Source organism: Furipterus horrens, unplaced genomic scaffold (assembly GCF_987537825.1).
Source record: "Furipterus horrens unplaced genomic scaffold, mFurHor1.1.pri manual_scaffold_3, whole genome shotgun sequence".
Lineage (NCBI taxonomy): Eukaryota > Metazoa > Chordata > Mammalia > Chiroptera > Furipteridae > Furipterus > Furipterus horrens.
Window position 1 is genome coordinate 166,184,608 of NW_028327173.1, and position 12,513 is coordinate 166,197,120.

At 38.5% G+C, this 12,513-nt stretch overlaps 1 protein-coding gene across 1 annotated transcript in view; it reads left to right on the forward strand.

The window, feature by feature from the left end:
• The window catches only part of RAB8B (RAB8B, member RAS oncogene family), a 64,659-nt gene extending 59,958 nt beyond the window's left edge, over positions 1-4,701 (forward strand). The window contains exon 8 of the mRNA XM_090270727.1: positions 473-4,701. Coding sequence (XP_090126853.1) covers positions 473-565 — 93 coding nt within the window. The 3' untranslated portion in view covers positions 566-4,701. The remainder of the gene's footprint in view (positions 1-472) is intronic.
• Positions 4,702-12,513: the final 7,812 nt, after the last annotated feature.

Genomic DNA, 12,513 nt, shown 5'->3' on the forward strand with positions numbered 1-12,513 from the left:
ATATGTAATATGATCTTGAAGTTGCTGAAGTTTCCTTAAGTGTGAAACGATCTCAGTGATGAATCATTAGGACAACCCTGAACGTGTATTTTAACCTTCTGAATATAATTGTATACCTTGTGTAACCAACTCTTCTTACCTGTAACAACAGGATTGCCTATACCAATATCTTAACATTGTTTCCATCGTTACCCTTAAAACTTGGCAATAATTTATTTGAATTGGAAATACGAGCATAGGAGCTTCCTACCTGATATTAATATATATATAAAGTGATGTCCTAAAAACATTTTTCTCATTTTAATCCACCATTTCCAAAGAAACCAACAACATCGGAGCTTAACTAGGTCCTTTTCTAATAAAATAATCTACTGAATACACATTTATGGTATGGTTTGATATTGTTATTTTTTAGATAATTAGGGTCAAGCCATGAAACTTCTTGGTAACTTTATCTCTTGTTTTCTTTTAGAATGACAGCAATTCATCAGGGGCAGGTGGACCAGTGAAAATAACAGAAAACCGATCAAAGAAGACCAGTTTCTTCCGTTGTTCACTACTTTGATGAACTTTTTCCGAGAGACTGCAGAACACCTAGAGGGCACCCTCCTGCTTCTCTGAAAGCACAGGTCACCCAGCCTCAGACTCACACCACCGGCTGCTGCTGAGAGCTCCACTGCACCTAGACCTCTCCACACAGACACCACGGGGGTCCAGCCTCATGGCCTGTCGAGATAACGGGCTCCTTTCTTCAGACTCGGAAGCAATGATATGGAGACACATGCCAGACTTGTTTTTCTTTTTCTGTTTTATTGCCTGTTGCAGAAGCTGCTATCTTTTCTTTTCACTTTGCACATCAGTGTTAGCCTTTCCCTGTTATGAACCCGTATGTGCACACTTTTGACTCGTGAAGTTCTAGACAAATTTGTGCTTTGGGGGAATATTTTTAGAAAGAGTAGAACTTCTAAAGCAGAGGTCGGTATACTAAAGGGACATTTATTTAGTCTGGTTCATATGGCCAGGTATTATTGCATTCCTAGCATTTATTTAAGGGCTCTGATTTGTGGTTTTCTTAAATAAGAATTAAATTCTAATAAAACATCTTAAAAATTCATATAAATATCATCTGTTCATCGGAGGCCATAATTTCTTTATTTCTTACTGTTTAGCGCTTTGCTTCATTCTTAACCTTTTTGCCAGAGAGTCTGAGTAGCTGAATAAATCACTTTTTCAGTTAATTCCCTCTGCCTAATCTATAAAAAACTGCATTGGGAAATGACCTTAATCTCACTTTTCCTGGGGTGTGTTTTTGCTATCTTTTTCTATGTTTGACTTTGTGTAATCACTCAGTTATCTAAAAATAACATTTAACCATTGTTGTCTTTTTCTAGTTGTGAACTTCTTGAGCTGAAATTTTACATGTGCAGAGAGGTGTACCATTTAGGGTTTCATTTCAGTGTCTAATTGTGGTTCCATCACATCAGCACATGTAGTATTTTTTTTCTTAGGCTTACCACTCAGCTTGCTGGTGTAGTTGTAATACCCAATTCCTACCATAATCTCTGTCTACAAGAGTTAGATATAGATTTTAGTTCATAGAAAGCTTACCTATAGGGAGGTAGACTAACTTGTTAACATAAATTTAGTTAGCAATAGCTCTTGTGATAGTGAAATCAATGATTTTTGTTCTGTTTTTACTTGGGTTTTTTTTAAAAATAAAAGTAATTAGACCTAGTGCAGCCTCTAAGAAAAGTCTTGCCTTTTCATTAGAGAAGAATACAAGCAAGATTTCAGTTTTGAAGTAGTTACTGTTGAATGTGTAGAACCCAGTTTCACCTATTTAGGTTCGTTGTTAGGGAACTTGGTCTAGTCATTTGGGCCAAAGCCAACCAAAAGCTTAGCTGCCTTTCTCATGAAGCACTGGTGTTAGTATAACTTTTATAGATAAAACCATCACATAAGAAACATACTTAGTGTTAACGTATGTGCCAAATTAAGATCATTATGTCATTGCTTTTCTAGCCTTCAGTGTAATAACACAGAAGGGAATAATAAAAAGGTGATGAAGGAAATGAATTCTGTTAATAATTATTCTTCCTCTTAGGCCTGTTTTGTTTCACAAAGTTTACTATAGTGCTTGAAGTTAAAAATGGGCAATGGAAGTGGAGACAGATTGCTTGTTACCACAGAGAATTCTGCTTCAAATTCAGATGTATTATTAGAATACTTCAGCCATTCAACCTTTGCTACTTGTTTGAAAACTTAGGCACAATTTAGCTGCAGCAGATATTCTAGAGCTATTTTTGGTGAATACACTAAATTTATTGTTAACAAATTTCAGCCTTAAAGGCACCCTTTGGTGTTCCAGTATAATCAAGTGGTTCCTTCATTGAAAGTTGATTGCAAGTCTACCATCTTAGAATTAGATACATTTTTGGAAAGAAAAAATAGTTTCTTAGAAACATTTTGTATTCACTAATTTTCTGAAAAAAGATCCAAGCAGTTAAGCTTTCTGGAGGGTAACAAAGTAGTTTCTAAAAGGCAAGTGCTATGACACCATGTATGAATGTAATTCTCTTAGTAATTTACCTCTGACTATTTGGTGTCTTAACACTTTGATTTATATCTCAGGGGTTTCCTGCAAACCAAAACTGACATATTCTGTGGTTAGCCTTTTTTTTTTTTTTTTCCTTTTTTTTTTAAATAGAATGCTTTGCTTTTGTTTTATTCCTTCTCTCTTTTTGTCTTTTGTAGATTCATAACTAGTCTCCATGAACTTCCCTTTGAAAGAGCCTGTAAAAGCTAGATGAGTCTAAAGGTGCTCTTTGAAGTAGCAGCAAATTGGGGGTATATGCTCTGTTATATAGAAATAAATCTTCCTTGCTATTTTCTTACATTTAGTCTTGCTAAATTGTATATAATTTGAGCTAAGAACATAGGAATTTCACCTTCTGCATGGTAAAATGACCCAATAAATATTCCATTTTGCTTAATATATATATAGTGCATTATTTTTTCTATTTGTAGATGAATTTAGTGAGAGATAATTGTCTGTTCCCTGCTGAAACTGAAGAAATCTAGTTTTGTGTAAACATTTTTGTGGTCTTACGGATAAGGAACATAAATATTTTTGCAGCAGTATTAGTGGTATTCAGTGGCTGCACTTTATTATCAGTGTGCTAATTTCTGCCAGTGATTGGACTAGACCTTTTCAAATTGAGTCTGAGGGTATCACACAATGAAAATGTGCTGTAACTAAGTAGCATGTAAATTAGTTGTTTGTAAAATGTTTCACTGGGAACTTATTTTAGCTATATTTTCTTCAGACAGATTATGAGAAAATAACCCACCTGTGCATCAGTTAGGAGGTGCTGCAGGATTTCTTACTATTTACATGAACACTTTGTGCAGTCTTTGCTATAAATTTTCAAAAGACTCTACTCTTTACTTTGAAGAACTATTTTTAATTATACCTCATTTAGCTAACTAGTACCCTAAAGCCTGAGAGAAAATCAGTGAGCCAGCCTTGAAGCATCGACACAACTTTAGATTATATGTTTTGTTTTGAACTAAAGGCATCATTGGGAGAGGAAGGAGGTGGGCGGTACGTGTCATATCCAACAGTGCAAAAGAAAAGTATTATCTCCTCGTCTCCATTAATAAATTTAGCTGTGCAATATAGATAACTGTTTGCAGAAATTTCTAAATAAGAGATTATAACTCCATTTTACAGGTTCTAATTCTGAGAATCTGTTTTAAGGCTTATATAAAGTTTTCCTGTGAACAGTAAGTGACACATTTAAGCAGATTTTCTTTTCTAGCTTATGACTTAGATTTCTTTATAAATTTAGTTCTTAATCTTTAAAGATGAACTTCTAAGCTTAAATTTCTAAAACAGCACTTCATTATGTTGGGTTACTTGTCTCAGATTTTAAGCAGTCATTTCTGCCATCAGGTTTTTTAGAATTTTTATTTTAACGGAAAATACATTCCTTTTTCCTTCTTGTTATAGCTAAAGAATGGGGAAGGAATGTCTAAAAATGAAATTCCTTGTCCTAGAGAAACCTAGACAGGATAAGCTAATAAAATTTCAAATGCTAGCACAATTTTACAATAGAATCAGTCTTTTATAAAAGACTAATAAAATTAATGGGTATTATGCGCACTATGCAAAAAACCTAAATTAAATTTACAGAAATGAAAATTAGCAAACAATTATTTGTAGGGATATTTTCAAGTTTTACTTTATTTTTTTAAATGCAGTTTCATTTTTATTGCCAAAAGCTAATAGAACTTCATGCTTCGTTTTTTTTTTTTAATGTGAATTTAATTATTAATAATTCATTCCTATGGCCTTACAGATAGTTTTTATTTTGTTTGCAGCTGACATTGCAATTCCTTTAATGCAGAACACCATAAACTATTTGACTAAAATCATGCCCCTAATGGGAAATATCTAGTTTTCCCATAGAATTATCCTACTGTGTATGTTTCAGTATATTTTATTTTTGCTCCAATGGCTTAATGTGAAAAGCTCCTGCAGATAATGTGGACCTGTCATGTGGTTAATCTTGTTTAAGCCAATTCATTAACTGTACTGATACTGATGCTATGTTCTTTTTTTAATGGATTTTATTCCAGGTGAATTTTTTTTTTTTACAATAATGTTCATCTAAAATAAAAAACTACATAATGAAAATACTCATGACTCTCTGAAATAGATTGTACATTTTGAAAATCTTTCTTCAAATTTATAAATCTGTGACTCAAACCATGGCAGACTTGGGATACTTTAGCAAACGTTCTGACTGAGAGTTGTCTAAATACTTAGGAAAATGGCCACATCTCCTGCTCACACATTGAGATTATTCTATGGTAGAACTGCAGCCTTAAGTTGCTCATCCTTCCCTTCTTATACCTCGCACGTTTCATTTCTCTGGTTTTGTTTTCACTTCCAAATAACATGGTTCTAGGACCCCAGCCCTACAGATGAGCTACCACTGTGCTCATAGGTCTCCAGTTGTAGCCTGTCATGTTCATCCCCACAACCCTTTTTAACCTTCACTGTTCTCAAGCACCTGCTTCCTTCCTTTCACTCTTGGTAGACAGAGCTCCCATCTCTTGCCTCAGAGAAAAGCATCAGTCTAAAGCCACCTTAGCTGCCTCGCCCTCCCCAACCTGTAGCCTTCACGGGCTGGCTTCGCTACATCTACCCTCACCCTCACCTCCCTCCTCTTGAGTCAGAGGCATTCCTCCTACTCCGTACTTCTCTCTTCCTCTTCTCTGGATTTATTCCCCTCGCCCTTCTTTCCTTCTTCTCAGGGAACTCAACAGCTCTCATACCTTCAAACTTCTTCTGTGTGATCCCTTTCTCCTTAGCATCTAAGCATCCCTAACCCTCCCACCCCTTTGCCTCATGTCCCTCTCACCTATTGCTTTTTCCTCTTCTTGCCATAGCTAAGCTTCTTCAAAGGGTTGTCTATAATACTGTCCTCTCTATCTCATTTTCCATTTATTCCTCAGCCTACTCCAGTTTGGTTTCCTCCCTATCACTTCACTGACGTAGTGTTTACAACAGCCTAGTTGCAAAAGTAGTGGACAGTTTACTGTCCTTATCTTTGTTAACTTGGCAGCATTTCACCAGTATACATATTGCTCCCTCCCAGAAGTGTTCTTTTCCCTTAGCTTCATCCATCCTGGTCAGGTAGGTCAGTTGGTTAGAGCGTTGTCCCTATACGCCAAGGTTGGGGGTTCAATCTCCTGTTGGGGCACATGTAAGAAGCAACCAGCGAATGTATAAATAAATGGAGCAACAAATCAATGTTTTTCTCTCCCTCTCTCTCTGGAAAGTCAATTTTTAAAAGATTCAAAATAATTTCATCCTTTTTTATGGCTCTTAAATGTGTATCTGAATGATGGCCCCCAAAGATATCCAGTCTAATCCCCAGAACCTGGGGATGGTAGCAAGAGACTTTGCAGATGTGATTTTGAGATCAGAGATTATCCTGGGTTACCCAGGAGGGCCCAATGTAATCCCAAGGGTTTTTGTGAGAGGGACAAAGGAGGAGTTAGAATTAAAGGGAAATGAGGTGGCCCTCGCTGGTGTGGCTCAGTGGATTGAGCGCCGGTTTGATTCCCAGTCAGGGCACATGCCTGGGTTGCGGGCCAGGTCCCCAGTTGGGCACGTGAGAGGCAACCACACATAGATATAAGTGAATGAATGGAAATGATGTGATGATAGGAACAGAGAGAAAAGGGGCGATGCAGGGCTGAGCCAAGGAATTTAGGTAGCCTGTAGGATCTGGGAAGGAGAGGAAAGAAATTTCCCCCTAAGGTCTCCAGAAGGAACCAACCCAGCCCTGAGACCTTAATTTTAGCCCGGTAAGACTAATTTCATAATTCTGACCTCCAGAACTGTAACAGCAATAATAGGATAGTCCTACAGCTTTCAAATTTGTATATCCAGCCCCAACTTCTTACAAAAAACCAGACTTCAAAGTCAGTCTGCCTACTGGACATCCCTTGGATCTGCTACAGGTACATCAGACAACACATCTCTAACTCAAACTCAGCTCTCAATCTTTCCTCTATTCCCCACAATTCCCCCCAACAACCTTTAATCCCAGGAGGAGAAACTTGTTCTTCTCTTTTCCCTATCATCATCTACTTAGATCCCTGATCAACTTCCAGGATTAATGGGTCCTTAATCTTTCTAATCTATATAGTCGTCCATCATTTCATCCTTTGCCTTTGTTAGGCCTCCTTGTCTTGCCTGGCCTTCAGCAACCTCTCCCAACCAGTATCCTGGTCTCTCATCTTATTCTGCTCCAATCCAGGGTAAACAGTGCTGACAGGTTTTTAAAACTGCAATCTTACATCACTGATGAATTTAATCCTTAAGTGGTACTTCATAATCTTGGGATAAAACCTAAACTCTTCAGTCTTAGATCTTGTCATGCCTTAACACATGTCCATGCTCTGAACCTCACCCGTAAATGCAGTTCCCCTAAAACATGCCTTGTCATTCCTTTGCTTAGGCTGCTCCTGCTGCTGACTTCCTAGACTTTCCTAGCTAACTTCTTACCTTTCAAGACTCAGTAAGGGTTTTTCTTGGGAAGATTTCAGTCACAACCCATCTCTGGTGAGTCCCCTCCTGTCGATGCCCAAAGCATCACTCACTGCACTGTATTTGAATGGTCTACTTACTTTCCTCCCCTACTAGACTCTAAGTGCCTACATGGTGGGGACCCAGTCTTTGGTTTTTGTATCCACACTACCCAGTAAGGAGCCTGGCACATAGTAGGTGTTTTATAAATCTCAAAAGAATCAGTAAACTTAAGCAGTCATCAAAATTAACATGTCACTGAAGAAAGCTGAATGTTGTCTTGTTCACCGTTTACGTTTTAATTTAAAGAAAGATTGGAAGTAAATTCATCAATGCCTTAGTAAGTACAGCAATGAAAAGAGAAACTTCATTCTCTGGTTTTTATTTTTGCCCTTACCTTACATTACTTTAATCTTTGTTTAGTATCTTACACTTTTTAAATCTTTATTAAATACAGAAGAATTTCCTTTTAATAAGTTAGATCACCCAGAATGCTGTTTATGAGTTGATGAATTGAGTAAACCCTCTCTCCCCCTTCATGTTTCCTACCTTCAAATTTTAGGTTTTCAGTTTAGTTCCAGGGATATATGAGAATGTGCCCATAGCAAATAATATTCATATTTATTAATTTAAAAATATAGAGGCTTCTGGTCATGACAGTGGACTAGGTAAATGCTATGTTTGCCTCATCTCACAACCACATCAAAATTACAACTAAATTATAGAACAATTACCCTTGAGAACCACTTAAAAGTCTAGCTGAACAGAAATTTTATAACTAAGGATATAAAGAAGCAGCCATGTTGAAAATGGTAAGCGAGGCAGAGGCAAGTGAAACAGGCTGGTCTCCCATCCACATGTGGAGGTTAAAACACAGGAAGGCTATCTTGGCTGCAGAGATCCCAACTGAGGAGTGAGGGGTTCCAGCCCCACACTGGGCTCCCCAGCCTGGAACACCACTGCTGGGAAGAGGAACCCCCACACTAGCTGGCTGTGAAAGTCACCAGGGATTCAGAGGGAGGGCTGCTGTAGATCCAGAGGTCCTCTTCGAGGGCCCCAAGCACAGACTCACTCCCACTCGCCTTAAGCTCCAGCGAAGAGAGCAGCTGAAGAAGCTCCAGGGACACATGGGGAGGAACTAAATTGTCTGGCTTGAGGGCAAGGGCTGGAGGGACAGCTTTCTCCAGGACTAAAGTGCATACAGGCACTATTATTCCTTTGTTAAGCCCCGCCTCCCCAATGCAGTCCGCAGGTGCAGGCAGGCATCAAGTCTGAGTCTCCATTCACCTTGCTCTATCCCGACCCTGAGACCTTTAGCCCATGCAATTCACACACCTGACCTCAACCTCTTTCAGAGGCCAATCCACACAAGGGCTGTCTTGGGCCCACACTGCAGACTTCAGTAAAATTTCTCAAAGGTTCACAAACCCCAAACAAGCAGTGGTTGTCCTTGCTGTGTCCCACCTTTTGCTAAGCCTCCCCAAGCCTGACACTAGTGGCAGCTGACCTGGGTTTCACAGCATAATCATTCCTAGATGCCTCCAAGCCCAGCACAGACAGCTACAAACTGCAGATCACTTTGTAGGTCCCACCAGGTGACCCTGGGCCTGGACACAGGCAGATGCTGGCCTTGGCCTGCCTTGGAGCCCCTCCCAAGAGGCTTCAGACCACACCAGAACACCACCCAATTAGCTCCATAATTGACACCCCCAAAAGTGGACTCGGCAGGAACCAGAGCCCTGCTAAAGCCAGATCACCCAGCAAGGATGTCATTTAGAATCAAAGGGCATGTAAAGAGCTTCCCAGACAAGAAAAAGCTGAAGGAATTCATCACCACCAAATCAGCATTATAAGAAATGTTAAAGGGGCTTCTTTAGAAGAAAATTATCAATATGAATAGAAAAATATTGCAAAGAAAAAAATTTTCACTGACCAAGGCAAACACATAATAAGAGCAATGGATCAACCAACATTAAAGTTAGTATAAAGGCTAAAAGGCAAAAATAGGAAGATCACATGTAATTACAAGAGTAAATTAAGGGATATACACAAACACACACACAAAAGAAAAACAAACGTAAATGTACAGGGGATGAGTAAAAATGGTAGTGATTCTAGACTGTGTTCAAATTTAAGTGACCATCTATCTAAAATAGACTGCTATAAACATAGCTTGGTATATATGAAACACATGGTAACTATAATACAAACCAAAAGTATACAAGAGATATACAAGAAATGAAAAGAAAGGACTCCAAACACAACACTTCAGAAAGTCAACATGCAAGAGAAGAGAGCAGGAGAATAAGAAAGGAACACAGAGAATCAGAAAACAATTAATAAAAATGTCAATACCTACATACTTATCAATAATTACTTTAAGGACAAAAATGCTACAATCAAAAGATGAATGGAATGGTGCATGGCTCAAGAAGCATAATTGATAGAACAAAATAGACAGGGGTATGTTAACAATAGTACAGGAAAGGGTGGAACCAAAGAACTTACATGCATGACCCATGGACATGAAATAAGGGTGAAGGATTGCTGGAGGGGAGAGCGGTGCCAGAGAGGGGCAAAGGGGAAAAAAATGGGACAACTGTAACAGCATAATCAATAAAATATACTTAAAAAAATATGAATGGATAGCTCTTTCTGTTGCCACCTTGGTTCTGCATTTGTTAACCACACAAAATGCCTGGTGAAACCACCACCAAACCAATATTACATGAAACATTAAAGGGTTAGAAAAAGATAAAAAATATAAATAACAAAATGGCAATAGCTACATACCTATCAATAATTACTTTAAATGTAAATGGATTAAATGCTTTAATCAAAAGACATAGGGTGGCTCAATGGAAAAGCAAACAAGACCCATATATATGCTACCTACAAGAGACCCATTTCAGATTAAAAGATACACATACACCAAAAGTAAAGGGATGAAAAAAATATTTCATGCACATGGAAATGAAAAAAAGGCTTGAATAGCAATACTTATATCAGACAAAATAAACAAAGACTATAAAAACTTTAAAACAAAGGCTATATATCACAAGAGACAAAGAAGGATATTTCATATACTATAGCGAAGATATGGAAGCAACCTAAGTGTCCATCCATAGATGAAAGGCTAAAGAAGATGTGGTACATGTGTACAATGGAAGATTACTCAGCAATAAAAAAGAATAAAATCTTGCCATCTGCAACAACATGGATGGACCCAAAGGGTGTTATGCTAAGCAAAATAAGTCAGGCAGAGAAAGACAAATTCCATATGATTTGACTCATATGTGGAATCTAAAAAACAAAATAAGCAAAGAAATGTAATATCAAATGTTAATTGTAATTGAAAAATTTTAAAATTTATATATCTTTCCAGTCCTGTCTAGTGTGGCTCAGTGGATTGAGCACTGGCCTGTGAATCAAAGGGTCGCCGGTTTGATTCCCAGTCAGGGCACAAGCCTGGGTTGCAGGCCCAGTCCCCACACATTGATGTTTCTTTCCCTCTCTTTCTCCCCCACTTCCCCTCTCACTAGAAATAAATAAATAAATTTTTTAAATAAATAAATCTTTCCTTGACTTTTTTTTTCCTCCTTCAATTTATGTAGCTCATCAGTCATTAAATTCTGTTTGCACAGTTCCTAAATCTCTCTTCAATTTGTCCACTTCTTTCCAGACTCCTGCTATTTCCCTGACTCAGGCCACTGCCATCTCATGCCTACAGTATGCCAAAGATGTCCTATCTGGAATGCCATTTTCTGTATCTGAACAAAGGAGATCTGCTCAGGTCACTTGCCTAGATAAACCCATGACCTGAGTTAAACTCTAACCTGCTGGGCTTTTCAGTCTTATCTCTTGTCCTCTTCCTCACATTTCTAGGACATCCTGAACTACTTTCTTCCATTTTGAGGCCTATTCACTTGTCCTTCCATTTATTTCTTCCCTGCTTCCTAGCTTTGGGGCCTTTAAGATGAGACCTGAATGGGCAGGTGTTATTGTTACCAAAACCTCACAGGTTTGGCTGGGTGCCCCAGCCCCTTCCTGTATATTCTCATAGCACCCTCTACCTGCCTGTGTGGCTTCCCCAACCAGACTGTAAGCTCTATGGAGACAGGAATACTTCTGTTTCATTGGTATATTCCCAACGCCTAGCATTTTTTTTAAGGTATCCTCTTGTACATTCCCCAACTGGGGACCAAACCTGCAACCTAGGCACATGCCCTGGCCGGGAATCAACCCAGTGACCTTTTGCTTTGGAGAACGATGCCCAACCAACTGAGCTCCCAATGCCTAGCATTATGCCTGATTCTCAGTAAGCATTCAACATGCATTCTGAGTGAATGAATAAATGAATGAATAAATGGTTGAGTAAATAAACATCAATCAGAACTGCAAGAAAACAAAGCTCAAGTGAATTCATTGCTATATTGTGAATTACTGGTAGCTAGGTCAAAGTCTTACCTGATACATTGCTAAAATGTGGTATTGCTTTTGCCCCCTCTCCCCCAATACACATCCAGTTCTGAGGAATTCTCAACAAACTCCATTTGTATCAATAGTGTGTGCTTGCCTCCTTCTCCAAGCACTTTTTAGAGATTTAACTTCCAAAATCACTTAGTATCCTTGTATTTTTAGGTCTTAGAGGAAACTAATAGTAAGTTCATAAAAACTTAAGGAGTCAATAACACTGCTACTTAGCTTCAAATTTCTCATGTGTTGAAATCAGTGTGAAGTGCTTTTTAAACAGCAATGTAAGGTGCCATTATTCACAGAAAACTTGAAATAAATTTTTCTAGTAAATAACCATAAATGCTGAAGATAACCATTTTATTGGTCATTTTGCCAGTTTGGTGTAGTTGCTTTCTTCTTTTCTATTCCAACAGACGTCAGTTAAAGATGTCTAAAGATGCGGGGGTGGGGTGGGTGTGGCTGTGGACTCATTATATTTTCCATTGCCTTCCTATTTTTTAACTGGACTTAGGGACTAAGACTGAGCTGAAATACGGTCAAGATAACATGAATACACATCCCCATGACTTAGCTCTGCATGTTGAATTGCCACCTTCCAAAGTATTTGAGGCAGTTTTAACCAAGACACATAGATCTTGGTTAAAATTTGGGTAATCAAATTATTAAAATAGGGATAAAAGAATAAGTCATATTCAGACATCATGGCAATAATTTTAATTTTTAAAAAAAAGCTGCTATACCTGGCTGCTGGGGCTCAGTGGACTGAGCATTGGCCTGCGAACCAAGTGTCGCTGGTTTGATTCCCAGTCAGGGCACATGACTAGGTTGCACGTCAGGTCCCCAGTTGGGAGCGCGAGTGAGAGGCAACCACACAGTGATGTTTCTCTCCCTCTCTTTCTCCTTTCCCCTCTCTCTAAAAATAAATAAGTAAA